Below are 15,595 nucleotides of genomic sequence, written 5' to 3' on the forward strand. Positions count from 1 at the left end.
CACACACTTCATTGGCTATATAGAATTTCCTGTTACTCCACACTTACTTCCTTCTGTCTTCACCAAAAGAAAGAATCATCTCCCACTCTTGCAGTCCAGTGGATTATTTTGGTGTCTTGTACTTCTGTGTCTTAAATCACATTTCCTTTCTCAAGACTACCTATTTTAAAATCTTCTCAAGGTAGTCTTTTTTATTTTTTTCTTTCCCAGTTTCTTTTACTTTGTTATCTTCCACGTTTAGAGACTTAATACGAGAGTTCTTTAACTTTTGCCTCATTTGGGAGAAGCAAACAAGACCACTGAAAACACAGACTCTGTTGGTGCTGGAGCACCAGTTTCAGGAACGTGTGGACTGGTGCAGTAGTTGACTCATTTTTTGCTGAACTTACCACCCAGTACTCTTATAATCCAGGATATTAACTGCTTGATTGGAACAGTTGAATTGCAAGTGTGTAATTATTTGACAGGTTAGTGCTACTGCCTAGAATTAATGTTAGTGGCCATCTGCTATTGAGAATAATGACAATTCGGTCTTAATATTTGTTACCAAAAATGTCTTACTGCAAATGTATATAAAATATACATTTTTAATACTAGTAAAAGCTAGCACAAGGTATTATCTACAACTATTAAAAAACAGAACAGAGAACTGGGATGTATCAATTCTTGCACTATTCTGCAACTCTTTCATAACTATCACCTTGCAATTCACAATCCTGCCTAAGTTACCATTGTGAAAATAATTTAATGTATATAATAAACAGCTACATGTAACAAATCATGCAGAATGTGTATTTCTGCTTGAGATGTTTGAAATGTTCGAATTTCAAAACCTGAAATAACACAGGATGTGATTTTTTAAAAACCATTTAAACAATGATTGCCCAAACTTTTTTGAGGAGAAGCCAGAACCATAAAGCCTCATATTGATGATTGACGAATTAAGAGGATAAGATGAGAGAGTAGTAGTTACTTTCTTATTTGTCTACAGTCATTTCACAGTCCTGTAGCTGTCCCTTCAGTACTCAGTTTAAAGAGTGATGTATCAGATTTGTGCCATGCGGTAGGGATAATATAAATTATTCTATTCTAGTCAAGTGATTGGCAGATTCTCAGATGTTGCATCAGAATGACTGACAACTTGTTTGTGGAACATCACTAACAGTCTCCAAAATATGGGAGCTGTGGAGATCCATGTTCTGCTCCTGAAGCACACATCAAAATCGTCACGTGCAGATGGAATAAATTGGGGAGAAAAGTGGGATAAGGCTACAAATTCTTTCTGGCTTTAAAAATGGGTGGAGTCTGGCATTCTAGAGCTTTGTTTTTGTATAGTTGGATGTTTCAGCCTTGGCAGGTCCAAAACTGTTCCCCTTCAACAGTGAATGGGATTTCACTGTTACATACAAAACCATGAATAACTGTACCCCAGTACAGTTCCACAATGCTTGTAACATCCTCACTTGTATTCCACATGTTCTTCAAAGGTTAGGATAAGGTAAAGCTGTATGAACTAGAACACAGCTTTGCTGTTAAAATGGAACAAACAGCGTACTCAGGCTGGGATACTGAAATGAGTCTGTCTTTGCATCAAGATGTGAGATGCAGTCTGCCTCATCTCATGTCTCCAGAGAAGTGCCACACAGTGCCAGACGCCTGGCCTGCTGCAAGGCCTGAGGCTATTACAAACATGGAGTGACCTTTCAGAAGAGCATTCAGAGGCTTTAAATGACAGATAAGATTTCAATCCATTCTATTTTCTCCTGTGCACTATGTTCTGTGCTGCTTCTACACAGGATTTTTTTTTTCATGCTTGTTCAGAAACTGCTTCACTTATGAATTGTATGTATTTATTGAATTTTCTTTTCCATTTTCCATGCAATTATTTCATTTTATAAATATAGTAATATGGAAGAGATAGCAAGTTTCTCATACAAATGGTTTATAGCTCTATTATGTTCCCAAAACTAAAAAAGCAGTATTACTGTTGATAATGGCATGTGAAGGAACTTCACAGAGCGTGCTGAAATGGTGGTGCATGAATTGACTACATGACATGGCCATTATGCAGGTAATCTGTAAAAACACCATTTAACTCTGAAGAGGGAGAATAGTTTGGTGAAGTACTATTAATTAGACTATCAAAACAAACTAAATATAATGTAGAATAAAATTATAAATGATACAGTTAAGCTTCATCTCTCTCATCAATTTACAAATATAAGTTCCATGGCAGATTTGAGGCAAGACAGACACACTATGCCTGTCTCAGGTGACTGATGTGTCCACATTTCCTAATTTACATGGAAATGTATGTCTGTGTAGCTAAAGCATATGCCCAGTTTTAGAAGCATAGGTATGAAGTATCAGTATGCAGTCCATTTCTTAAAAAATTATCTTCAGCTTTTTTATATTGAAAGAAATTCCTCAATTTCACACAGATTAGTTCTTGCAAGTAGATGGTGCACAGTAATAAGGTCAAAGAAGGATCTGTGAATCAAAGATCCAGTGTCAGATATTATTACCCTTAAGCACATGTTGAACGTATTCTGTCTTCTCCCAACTCCATACGTTGTCTGTACTAAATAAACTTGCAAAGGAAGTTAGTTGGTGTCTGTTGCTATTAATTCTTTTAGTAGAATACTGCTGCTCTTTGGGGCTTTACATTTTTCCTGATTACAGAATGATATTAAGAAGCATTAAGCTTAAGAAACCACTTCTAACTGAGCCTATAATTTTTTTATACAACACAACTCAGATAACCTTTCTTGTTTGTGTGTGTTTGTTTGATAATAAATTGCCAATAAAAGTAACTTGATGAAGTTTTGTCAGATCTCCTTTCTTTTTGGTTCCTTGTGCCTTTGCCAGATTTGTAATTTAGTTTTGTTGCTTCTTCAAAGAGCTTTAGAAAAAGCTGAAATTTTCAATGACAGATCAAAAGATGCAACTTTTCATCTCTCGTTGACCATAAGTGGACATGCTCAAAGAGTCACCTCACACAGTCTACAGAACACTTTTCTTGTAATCTGGAATTGTGATTAAACTGTATTTAAAACCCCAGTAAGTTAGGTAGTCTAATTACTGTTAATTTTTAAAAGCAAAACATTAGAATGTACATAATTTTACTGGGATTGAAGATACTTTATTCTTTTCAGACAGTTCATCTTATATTACAAAAATCCTTAGAGATCATCTCGAACTCCAAAACCTGGTCCTTTGGGTGGTTCAGTCAGGGAAGTAAGGCCACCAGCTGGCTCACAAGAAAAACGTCCACTCCTGAAAAATGAAAGCAGTTTATTCATTGCTGGTATCGGTAAAAACTCAGATTCTGTTTAATCATATGATAGAAGACAGTCAAAAATCTGACGTAAGGCTGAAGCCACTAATTTTTGTTTTGTCCTTCCCATTCAACCTTCAGAAAAAGTGTGATGTAGCTGTTAAAGTGAAAGGTTTCCAAATCCAAGTAGTGACAGAAAAATTCACAACTGAAATGCAAGCTAGGACCACTTGTTGTCTTTTATATTCATTTATAGTTGGCCAGGCAGCATCACATTTTATCAGTCAGTTTCGTTATAGATGGATGCTTCCCTGTGTTTTTTTGAAACTGTTTTAAGATTATTGTTCTTGTACTCAAAACATCTTTATAGAAACAACAGGAATAAGTAACACCGAAATCAAATTAATTTCCCCATTGACACAAATGTAGGTGGGCTAACAAAGAACAGTGGGAAATAACAGATAGGAAAAGTTCAGCAGTAACACCTTTCTCACTAACTTAAAATCAACCAGCCAACCAACAGGAATTTGTTGGTTTAAATGATCTAGGCAAAAATTCCAACAGGTGACATCATTCATCTGTTAAGGACTAAGACAAATCAGAATTCATGTTTTCACATTCCCTGCTCCTCTGGTCAGTCACCAAGAACATGTAAATTCTCAGTTCTTACCAGTTTGTTTTGGCTTTGAATACATGCACTTCTGTTCAGGAAATTAATTAATCCTTTTTAGCTTCAAATCACTAGAAAAGTAATTTAGTTTCTCAGAAGTATCACCTTCGTGTAGGTGACCGATATCATTTATATAATTTATAAACACAGGCAATTATATATTATAGCTTGTAATAAATATAGCTAACCTTGGGCCTGGTTTGGGAACTTTGCAAAGCTTCAGGTCATCAATTATGTCTTCAATATCTTTGGGTGTCAAATCTTCCTGTTTAAAAAAAAAAAAAAAAAGATTACTGACAAAACTGAGAGTCACCAGTTATGCTAAATGCAGCACTTCAAATTTATCAGATCAGTGTGACCCTAGCAGAGGTAATTTTGATCCTATCCATTAACACACATAGTGGCTTAAAGAATTTTCCTGCAGGAAAATTGAAAAGTCTACTGTCATTTAAATGTTGAAACTTTATTTTGCGTGTAGTTGCAGAAATTGTGTTAAAACAAACAATGTTTGTGTTTTCAGCTTCCTCATATTAGGGAGCTGGATCTCTGCCTTACCCACTGCACACGTGCCATGACACATAATGTCATGCAGAATGGTGCCGGCTGCAAAAAAAAGATTTTGAGTACAGTTCAAGACATCACTTCTTAAATTAGTGTGTACTTTGCAACAGACTGCTTTAAAATGCTTTCAAAAGCTTATCAAATACCTATTTAAAAATTCCAGATTTACAACAGACCACAATCACAAAAATGCATCACTCCTTTTGTATAATCAAGACAGTAACTGAAATGAAAAATACACTGATACAAATGAAGTGTTCTAGCAAGAGGCCAAGAAACTAAAAGATGCTGCGGGAAATGAGTACTTCGTGTCAATAGAAATTGGAAAACTGACCACGACTTCACAATCTGGAACAACTGGAAAATACAGGTAAGCCAGCAAAGAAGCTTCATCTTTTAAAAGGGGATGCAGTACTTACATAGTAATTGTCATTTATTTGTACCATTGGTGCGTTTACACAAGCACCTAAACATTCCACTTCTGTCAGCGTGAAGAGCTTATCAGATGTTGTTTCCCCAACTTTAATACCTAAACCAATAAATTAATTAGGTTTAGCAGTGGTTATGAACAAGAGTAATAAAGCATGAATCTAAGTACTCCATAGAGACTGCATTACTTGTAGTTGGGCCTTAAAAGCATTTGCAAAGTTAAGTGCCCTTAAATAGTCAGAAATGTTTCCATTAAATAGAAGTTTCTAATGAACCATTAAGTCAATTTTCAGATACATTTTTGAGACCTTGTTTACAGGTATGAATCACTGAAAAATAACCATGAAATGACAATTCTAAGAAACACAACAGGTCTACTCAAGAACATTTTTAGTAATCAGTACAATAAAATGGAAATATAGGGGCACATAGCTTTTGTGTGCTGACAGGAAATGCATTAATATACAGTGTTGAATATTCCCAAGTTAACCAACATCCAAATATTGTTAGCTACAAATTCATAAACAACTTTCAAGTTATACACAAAAGATGATTTACCAAACTGTACACATACTTAGCATCCATGGCATGTTACTGATCTACTGCTAGAGATACAGACCTTCCCCAATATGTGAGTTAGTCCAAGTAACATCTCAGAATCTGATCTCTACAAAATACTCCATGGAAGGAAGAATACTGAAAAGCAGTTTTCCTCCATTTACTAATAGGAATGGAATGGAAATAATCAAAGTTATAAGTAAGGCCTGTCTCAGTAGACTACAGAATCATCCTCACTGCTTTGATTCCTCAAGCTGAGAGTTTCACTTGAAATTAAGCTATACAGTAACAAGACATTTCATCTAAATATGCCCTTTTCAGACAACAGAGTATATGAAATTACAGATGACGGGCAGCTGTTCTGCAGCTCTTATCACCGGTTCTTAGAAAAAGTTAACACAGCTTTTCATAGAAGGGGAAGAGTTGTCAGTTGCTATCTTACCCTCTCTTCTCCCCATAACCACCCAAAAAGGAGGAAAAAACCTCAACCCATACACAAAACCACTGAGTATTCCTTACAACCCATGATGCACCATTCTCAATTGACTTTTCCCATGGAGAACTCAAAAATTATGTTAACATCATGTTATCATCCAAAGGGACCTTGACAGGACAGAGGTGGGTCCATGTGAACCTTATAAAGCTCAACAAGGCCAGTTTTTTCCTTCCACTATATGAAGAATTTTACTTCAGTACCACTAAAAAAGGTACAAAAATATAAGAAGTAAATTACAAACTTGTGTCGTACCAAGTTTCTTCTTAATGGCCTCTAAAATGCTGTCAGAGTCTCGCAGCATGCACGGCGTGGTGGTGCAGACCTGGATGTGGTATTTCCCAACAGGTTTGCGATTGTACATGGTGTAGAAGGTTGCTACTTCGTAGACTCTCATGGGAGGCATGTCTAAAACTTCAGCCACCTGTGACAGGCAAAACATGCTACAGTGAATTCTCAGAGGGCAGCAGTAAAGGCATTTAGCAAACCATTTCAGTGAAGTCACCTGTCCTGTTTGCAGTAACAGGTAAGTAGGGGGGGTGGGGGTGGCTATCAAAGCACAAATGTATTTTATTCCAAGCGCCAAGACCGGACACCTGAGTTCTCTGAGTGGCATCACCCTGCTTGAGCACAAACTCTGCTAAGCTGTGGATCAGCAGAGTGAAGAGCTTGAGTCAGCTCCCCTCCAGGATCTCTTGTGAGACACAAGGGGATGCAAGGAGTCAGCTCCAGCTCACACTGCACTTGGGCTGTGTGAATGAACCAACCTGTACGAGCCTGCTCACACTAATCCATGGAAGCCTTTTGGTAAGGAATACCTTTAAGCTGGTACTGTGCTTATCTAATTCATACAGAGCAGGTCTCCCTCAGTTCTGTGACACACCAGGCTACACCTGCAGATTCCTGTCCCAGCTAATAAGTAAGGATTGGAGTATGTTCTCCATGGAGCCAGTTCTAGTGCAAGTATCCCTGATCTCATTAACACGGAACCCTGGCAAACTGCTCAAGTTGAGAACTGGCTCTGGTTTCAATAGTGTAACTGTTTTATGTTCCAATTTCTCTAGCAGGCAAATAACAAATCATGGAAAATATCTGTTCACTTAAAAGCCTTAAGATCACTTTAAACATACTATCAACCTGAAACTGAAAATAAGTAATATACACTGCCAGCATTAATGGAGCTTTGAGGCTTTATGTTATGCTGTAGAAACTGTAGCAGACAACTGTAAGTTGCCTTTCTTTAAATGCTCATTCACCTCCTTCAGTCATTCCTCTAATGCTCACAATCCCCACCTTAAACTGAATTTAAAACTTTACACTGTAAAATTAATAGTATGCCAGATGGTAACACAAAGTACAACAGATTTATCCATACGAATATAAACCAGATTTTTTTGTTTCTTGGTGTTTGGTTACTGTCATGCAGCCTCTCACTTCGGAGCAGTGTAGTTGTTTGCCTGGTTATTTTGAAACAATTTTAATAATTAACCTGACAAGTCTTCTGGGCACTTGCTGTGAGTTGTTACTCAACGCTCCTTACATCAACTACACTAACATTGCTCTGCAGAGTCCTTACAGATTTAGAGACTAAGTATAATCCAGGCAATGGATGAAATGCCATTAATCTGGGAGGAAGAAAGCTCCACTGACATTACCTTTTTCTTCTTCCCCCGCATTCAGCAGTGAACAAAATCAAGTCTCTGTTCCTATATCTACAATCACTCTGGGAGAAGAGCCTATCTGAATAGGTTTTACCTAATTTTCTATTTGTTCTGCCTGTAGTTTCTAGCAATGGGCTAATATTATATAAACAGAGTCCTGAGATTTTCTGCATTAGTTTTCCCTTTTATTTTTAAAAATGTAGTCTCAGAGGGAATTCTCCCAATTCTGTGCCACATGTAAATTCCCATATTAGTAAGCTTTCATTAATCAACATTAATATTCTAGTAAGATATTGAAAGAAAGCAATAAAATTATGCTTGAAAGATAATCAAGTACTAAATACCCTGTTCATAGCCGATATGGGCAGCCATCCATGCTGTCTTTGGGCCAAATCCAGTACTGCCATGACAGCTGCAGACTTGTGTCCCTCTGGGTAGTTGTTTATGATCGCTTCTATTCGCTGGTTAAAGGCAAAGAAGGAAAACAATCAGTACTGTTCTAAAGACAAAGTCTGTGTATTGAACTTTTTTTTTTTGTCTGCATACCTTTAGGTTATCAGGTGTGAACTCAAATGGAGTATCTGGATTGTTTTCAGGACTGTCTCTATGCTTCAAAAAAAGAAGAAAAACGTGTAAAAATGGGTTGTTAGAAAAATATTCAGGACATATTTACTGTTGTAAAATACCTTCTCATTACACAGTTATGGTTGAGCTGCTTGAATAAAAACTATATATTCCACATAAAAATGTAGCACCAAAGTGATTAAATATATTTGGGAAAGTTATCAAAATATTGATAATTATTTCATCACTCTTGAAAATCATTACCTATTCCCATTACTTCCTATTAAAGAAATTATTTACTGAGAAATACATGAAATTATATATTGAGAAAATGTATGGTGTTGTTATCAAAATACATATTTTTAATACTGTTAATACAGTTTGATAATTATGTTCAAATTTACAATTGGCAGAGTAAGAGCACTCTGGTTAATACCTTAATAAACAAGAGACTAAAACAACAGTTCATTTTTCCCTTTACCATAAAACATTGATTTTTAAAAAGCTGCACAATTCATCAAGAAGTTTGTTGCAGAATTAAAACATCTACACATTCAAACACATTATTAATCCATTTTAATATATTGTTTTGATTTGTAATGGATTTCAACATTTTCATTTTACATACAGTTCCAAATCAAAATGTAAGAAGCAGAATTCTGAATTAGTATTTCCAAAATAAGAAATATAATAGTCTAATTAGTTCTTTTTCTAATTATTCTATTAAGTTATTTTTAAGGTGGTCTTCTAGGGAAACTCAAATTTTAATTATTCCTTCTATAGTCAGAAAATACAAATCTGGAGGTCTTGAAAAAAGTAACATTTTCCTGTAGTAAAATCTTAGTTCTGATGAAAATTCTTTTCCACCAGAAAATGTTCCTGCACAGAATTTTTAGCTGTCTCTAAGCAGCTCATGTTGGTTTCCTTTAAATACCTATAGTTAAGTTTAATTCTTAACTTCATACGGTTTTCAAATTGAGAAAATTGCAAACCAAAGGAAAGTTTGTGGGAAAATACAAGCTATACTTGAGGCTTGATGTTAGAAGTAGTCCACAACTAGCCAATAATAAAAGCTTTAGAAGTGTATTTAGAACAAAGTAGCCCCCTCCACTGACTTGCACTTGCATAATTTCCTCCAGTAACCGAGGGTGATTTTGCACACGCTCCACTCCTTACTAAGCAGCAAAGGATTTAATGAAAACCTCAGCATTGCCAAGACACCTGCACACTGAAGTGAAGTTTGTATCATCAGTGAAGAACTTGGAATATGTGTGGTCCACAGCTATTCTCAGATTTAGACATTTTAATATGGAAATATTGCACAGGCAAATACTTCAACTACATCTGTTGGTCTGTCCAGGGATTACCTTTGCTTTTCCTGTCTATATCCCAAAGCAGACAATATGACTGCCACCATCAGTTTGAAAGCACTGTGCCCTCACCACAGTTTCAAGTCCAACATAAAACTACCATGGATAAATACTGCACCAAGGATGACTTTCCTATAAGAACAGGAATTACAGAAAGATGAATGATGCCCTTTGAACACACTAATATTTTATTTAGTGTTAATTTCTTGCTCATTGTGTGGTTTACAACATAATAGGAACACGATTCCCATTATTTCAGACTGACCCTTCCAGACTCATATTTAGTCTTGGTGAGTGTCTTCTACCAATTTTATTGGTAGAAAAAGAGTTTGAAAAGCTCTCAAAAAGAGGCTGATGGAGAGAAGACTGATTGGAAATACTGGACAACTTTTATTATTTTTTCCCTTACAGACCTTTCCATGTCTTAGCTGCACAGATCAATTCCACAATTCATGGTAAGTATTTCCATAATGTAGCTTTTCCTTCTCAAATCTGCATGCCTATTTTGCTATTATTTTGCCTTCTGTAGCTATTTGATAGTTAGCAACTGTACTTCATCTCAATTGCTTTTGCAAATAAATGTATTTGATTTATTAAAAATTCCCTCTTTGTCTGAAGCAGCTGTTCTTTTCAGCATATCATCTCTAAATTTATATCCTTAAATGCCCTACATGTGAAAAGGAATAATAAAGAGTTTATATTGGAAAATACAGGTGTAGCTCTAGCAAGGTTTCACGATATATTGTAAAGGCTATAGCAGAGGCGAGCAATAAATAAAACATGTCACCTTTTATATTTTCCCTTTTCCTGAAAGGGCTTCATCTGGGCCATGGAGAGTTTGACAGTTTTCATCAAAGAGCTTACACAGTTCTAGGACTCCTAAGCAGTTAGGAATTTATATATATATATATATATATAAGTTCTCCAGTCTTACATTTGTCTGACAATGCCATTTATCTGAGACTTACAGACACTGACATGCTTCTAAATTACATGGGTGCATTTCCACGTTTTTTTAGGATACAGATTCTAGAGAGCAAGATGAGAAATAAGAACACTGTATTGGAAAGAGTGTTATTTTAAATTACAGAGTGGTTGAAGTTGGAAGGCACCTCTGGAAGTCATGTGAGTCAAACTCCCCTGCTGAAGCAGGGACACCCAGAGCTGCTTGCCCAGGACTGTGTCCAGATGGCTTCTTCTGAATCTATCCAATAAGGGAGACTCCACAACCTTTCTGGGCAACCCATGCCAGTGCTCTGTCACCCTCATAGTGAAAAAGTGTTTCCTGATGCTCTCTGAGGCCATTGCCTCTGGTCTTGTCACCTGGCACCACTGAAATGAGCCTGGCTCTCTTCTCTTTGCACTCTCCCCCACGTAAGTCTTCTTCCAAGTCTCTTCTCATGCTCCCAAATTTCCCAGTCTCATGTGATAATAATGTATGTACGAAGGGAGTGGAAATTTCACATTTCTATTGCAGAAGAGAGCCTATTTAAGTAGGAACACCTTCACTGCAAAGGCTACCCAAGCCACAAATGCCAGTGGCTCCCATGGAAGCCACTAAGGCTGCTGAATGGTCACCTCATATTCCTTTTGCTATACCGACCTGGGCCATTTTATTATTATGCTTTCTTCTTTCCCAGATCCATCTGTCTTTCCTGACACAGAAAATTATTACAGAGCACTGAAGAATTACAACATAATAGTTAGAATAATTTAGTTTCCATGTATACTGCAAAACCTTGGCCTGAAACTTGACCTATGTTCTATGGTAAACACCAGTCCAAAGCACTGTAAACCAAAATGAGAGAACTGGGGGGTCTGCAGGGGCAATGTTTAGGGCAACAACCTGCTCAGAATCCACATCAAATCAGCCCTGAAAAAACATGTATTACTTCTCCTTTAAGGGGAAAGTACCCTACATTCACTACTCTGAAAGAACTCAAAATATAAACTCTTACTTAAAGAATGGTAGAAGTAGTCTCAAACACAGGTATCTCACTGACCAACTTCACAAGTAACTAAACCTGGAATAGAGCAATTCTTCAACCTTTTGTGCTGAAACCCATGTGCAGCCCTATGACAAAGCCCACATCAAGGGCTGTTGATGTGTTAAAGAAACTCAGTCTGTGTATTGAAAACGCTGAAGTAGCAGAGCTAAATTTTAGCTGATAAGAAGGCTAAAATCAGATAAAAGTCAAGTATAGAGAATGCATGTTTCAATTAAGAAAGGTAATCATAATAAATGTCTCTGGAATCAGGCCTTCCCTACCCATCAGAATGTAGAAATTTGGAGCATCACTCTTACATTCCTATGGGCAAACAATCAATCTAATTTTGTACTTGCTATCCTCTCACTGGAAGTGTGATGTAGCTGCCTGTGATGGCACTTACTTTAATGATTGAGAGAAAGGCTCTTTCTGGGTGTTTCAGAATACCAAAACATTTCAGCAGAAGTTCTCTTACTGACTTCTGTGTGTTTCTGTTAACATGTAACCTGTTTGCAAAGGGAAGCACAGGCATGCCAATCAGAAATGCCTTTTAATACTAGATTTTGTGATAACCAGGGCCCTTGCTAGCCTGTCCTCTGCTGTTACAACACAAATACACTGCATGCATTTACCTTCCTCATGTACAGATGAAAAGTGCAAGAAGCAGCAGCAATAAGCTTTGTAAAACAAACCCATGACATTTGTGTGTAAACTGACATACTAAGGGGACCCCCACAACAGGGCTGAGTTATTCCCATGAGTCCTGCACAAGCAGTTTTTAAACAAACTTTTGACATTTCTGCTTGTAATTCAAAAAAGACCTTAACATTTTTTTTCCTCTACAGAAATCCAGGGGGAGTCCAATTTTCTGATTGTACATGAACACCTGGTGTTGATGAAAAGAATGCCTTTGTCTCAAACCAGCAGGACAAGTTTCCCTTGAAATCTCCCACTTTAAGTACCATCTGGAATTTAGTTAGGGCAAACAATTTCACACACATATAGTGACATCCAACTGTCTTCTTCCCATTACCTTTTACTTCAGAGAAGAACAAATATTACCTTATTAGAAAACAACTGAGAAAAAAACAAGGAATAACCAAGCTCTTATGCTCCTTTAGCAAAAATTCTGCTGTGGAATAAGTCATCAACGATGCTATTACATAAACATCTGCAAAGCACACAGATTTTCTACTTGCCTTCCTCTGTTACCAGGCGCCTCCCTGCAGCAAATAATTTAAACTATTACAGAAATCTTGAATTTACAAAGCTATCTAGCTTCATATGTCAGACATAAAAGCCATTAGGGTGCCAAAGACATCTTTTGCCTGTCTTCACCAACCTCCAACAACACTTGAAGTTTCCTAAATTGCCAGACTATAGCATTTCCTCTATGCCTTGAACACCAGCTCTCACCCTGTAAATCACCAATTCCTGCTCAGATTTCTGGAAAAGTACACAAAGCATATACTGAGATCCTATTAACTTCATTTATGATTAAAGCTGTAGAGACAGCTGCAGAAAGGAAATAACAACAACAACAACGTGTCCAAAAATCCTGAGCACCTGTTTTCAACAGTGGTCAACTCTAGTAAAGGGCTGATTTTCACCAAGTGTTGGGAAAATGCCAAAATATTCAGCTGTTAAACTGCAGACCAGCTAAAGCTCTGAATGAAGCAGAATGGCACAAAATATACACTCTCTTGAGATGCTTCAGGTTCTCTTCAGAGGTAGACAGACAACACAGCTGCTTGACACACTTAAATTCAAGGGCTTTTTAGTTGTTTCAATGACTACTACTGTTTATGCCTTTCATGACAGTGCTTAATGGCCTCAATTACAACTCATTGTATGACCTGCTGTATCACACACAACAGGACATTTTCATTGAATTATTTTCAACTCCTGTAAACCCAGCTAGGACCTGAGCCCATGGGTAATTCTGCAGCAAATTTCAGAAAGCAAGAAACCGCACCTGCAAAAAGTTTAATGAGATTCAATTACAAACTCAACTAAAATAAATAAAGGAAACAAGAACTGGTTTATAATGAAATAAAGTTTAAACAAAGTCTCATCTGCAAGCACATACAAATTACAGAGCATTTTCACTATATAAGGCAAGAAACACAAGAGACAAAAACTAAAACAAAGCCTAAAATAAAACTCCATTACAACTCTAATAGAAGGCTCTATTGAAAAAAAACCCTCTTTGTAAATACCAGTAGGTTTCTACAGCAAAGTTCTGCCCATCAGAAGCTTTTAGGCAGATCTGAAAAAGCACATGCCAAACTCTTCTGACCCATCCCCCTTAGAGTAAAGCAGATTATTTACCACAAATAAGGCTCCAGAGGCATTGCGCTCTGCTGTTCCGTGCAAGTATCGGATCTGCCTTGCCTACAAGCAAAGTACAGGGTTAATAATGCACATACTGCCAGTGGCTGCTTCCACAACCAGTCTGATTGCCATTCTAACTGGAAGCCACTAATTCTACTGCCATCACTAATAATTTACAGTAAGTCTAGAAGAGATTATTAAGGGCTCTCCTGTACTATTAGGAGAGCAAATATCTTGACTCCCACCTTGACCAGTTGAAACAATGTAGAAATTAAAGGTTTTAACTCCGCTACTGCTTAATTTAAGCGCCTTGAACACAAATTCTCATCCAACATTTCATGAAGAATTTCCCAATTTCTGACTTTACATACTATCTGCTATAAAGCTTGCAGAAACCACTACTGCTACTGAATTTCTTCTCCAGTAAGCATTTGCTACTGAAGTTCTTCTCCAGTAAGCATTTGCATGTTTCTTCAGCTTAATCGAACCAAACGCTGAGAACTGGCACAGGAGGGCAAATGTAAACACTGACCTGAAGAATGAACAGAACACAGACCCATATGCAAGTTCTGTTCAGCTATTCTCTGTACTCTCTAACATGCCAGAACAGATCAAGATTTTTAGATTCTGGCCAGTATTAGTAAGATTTGATAATTTTACCGCAAGTATTTACTCTATTAAAAATAATTTTATATTAAATTACGTGTATTTTAATACTTGATTCTTGAGCAATTCTGAGCTTTCTTAAAGTAAAATCACAGAATGCTTCAAGGTGGAAGGGACCTAAAGATCATGTCGTTCCATGGGCGGGGACACCTTCCACTGGAGCAGGCTGCTCAGAGTCCCATGCACCCCGGCCCCGAACGCTCCCAGGGATGGGACAGGTCATATGGCAGGGAAAGGCTGCAGCTATCCCGTGACATTACACGGCGAGAGCCGCTGCTAGAACACTGAGCTGACCAGGCCGTCTTTGCAGAAGAGCCGGTACTGCGGGTCCGCGGTCCATAGACTGGGCTCCAGGCACGGCCCCACCCCCGGGCCCCGCCGCGGCCTCCCCACTGTCGCGCGGCCTCTCCCGCTCCCGGCCGGCGGTGGCGGGGAGCCCTTACCGAGCGTGCGGCAGCGGCGCGCAGAGCAGCGCACAGGAGCATGGCGGCAGCGCCGATCCCAGCTCCTGCTGAGCCTCCTTGTCCCGATCCCTCTCCTTGAGGCCCGGGCTCGCCCTCCGCCCAGCCGCGCCAAGGAGACCCGCAGCGCGCATGCGCTGGGGCGCGCCCGCAGCGCGCGTGCCCGCTCGGACAGCGGGGCTGCCAGAGGGCTGCCCCTGACAGCGGGGCTGTCCCGGCCCGCCGGGTGACCCGGCCTCTGGGGTGCCTTGGGGTGTCCGCGGGAATTTCAGCCTCTGTGGCACGTACCGGCGTGGAGAAAACAGATTCCTTCGGAAACAAACGCTGGTAACAGCGGAAAAGGGGTTTTTTTCAGCCCTGTGTTTCCCACCTTCCTACCCGCTTGTTGTTAGGGCTCGCACCTATGTTTTGTCCTCCTTTAGGAGAAACAATAAACATTCATTGTATTTTTGGCTTCTGATAAACGTTCTCGTATGACACCATAATCCAGGTAATTCAGTACAAATGCTGGAACTGAGGATCACAGAATCACAGAATGGTTTGTGTTGGAAGGGAATTTAAAC

The 15,595-nt window shown here is 38.4% G+C and overlaps 1 protein-coding gene and 1 long non-coding RNA gene across 2 annotated transcripts; one reads left to right on the forward strand and one right to left on the reverse strand.

The window, feature by feature from the left end:
- Positions 1–1,991: 1,991 nt before the first annotated feature.
- NDUFV2 (NADH:ubiquinone oxidoreductase core subunit V2) lies at positions 1,992–15,176 on the reverse strand. The gene is made up of 8 exons (XM_074548602.1): positions 15,015–15,176; positions 13,903–13,965; positions 8,196–8,258; positions 7,994–8,110; positions 6,244–6,412; positions 4,928–5,037; positions 4,136–4,212; positions 1,992–3,276 (listed from the first exon to the last, which is right to left on the reverse strand). The coding sequence occupies exons 1-8, from the start codon at positions 15,054–15,056 to the stop codon at positions 3,183–3,185; spliced, it is 735 nt and encodes a 244-aa protein (XP_074404703.1). The 5' UTR covers positions 15,057–15,176; the 3' UTR covers positions 1,992–3,182.
- Positions 4,219–13,909, forward strand: LOC141730474 (uncharacterized). The gene is made up of 3 exons (XR_012581993.1): positions 4,219–4,878; positions 9,995–10,038; positions 12,417–13,909. It is a non-coding gene; the product is annotated as an uncharacterized LOC141730474 (long non-coding RNA).
- Positions 15,177–15,595: the final 419 nt, after the last annotated feature.

This window comes from Zonotrichia albicollis, chromosome 1 (genome assembly GCF_047830755.1).
Source record: "Zonotrichia albicollis isolate bZonAlb1 chromosome 1, bZonAlb1.hap1, whole genome shotgun sequence".
Lineage (NCBI taxonomy): Eukaryota > Metazoa > Chordata > Aves > Passeriformes > Passerellidae > Zonotrichia > Zonotrichia albicollis.

Excerpts from the sequence above, each read along its gene's own strand:
- NDUFV2 (XM_074548602.1), bottom strand. The coding sequence starts at position 15,056 with ATGCTCCTGTGCGCTGCTCTGCGCGCCGCTGCCGCACGCTCG. Across the intron at positions 13,966-15,014 it reads GCGCCGCTGCCGCACGCTCG|GCAAGGCAGATCCGATACTT; the intron begins GTAAGGGCTCCC and ends CTTTGCTTGTAG. Across the intron at positions 8,259-13,902 it reads CCTCTGGAGCCTTATTTGTG|CATAGAGACAGTCCTGAAAA; the intron begins GTAAATAATCTG and ends CTTTTTTTGAAG.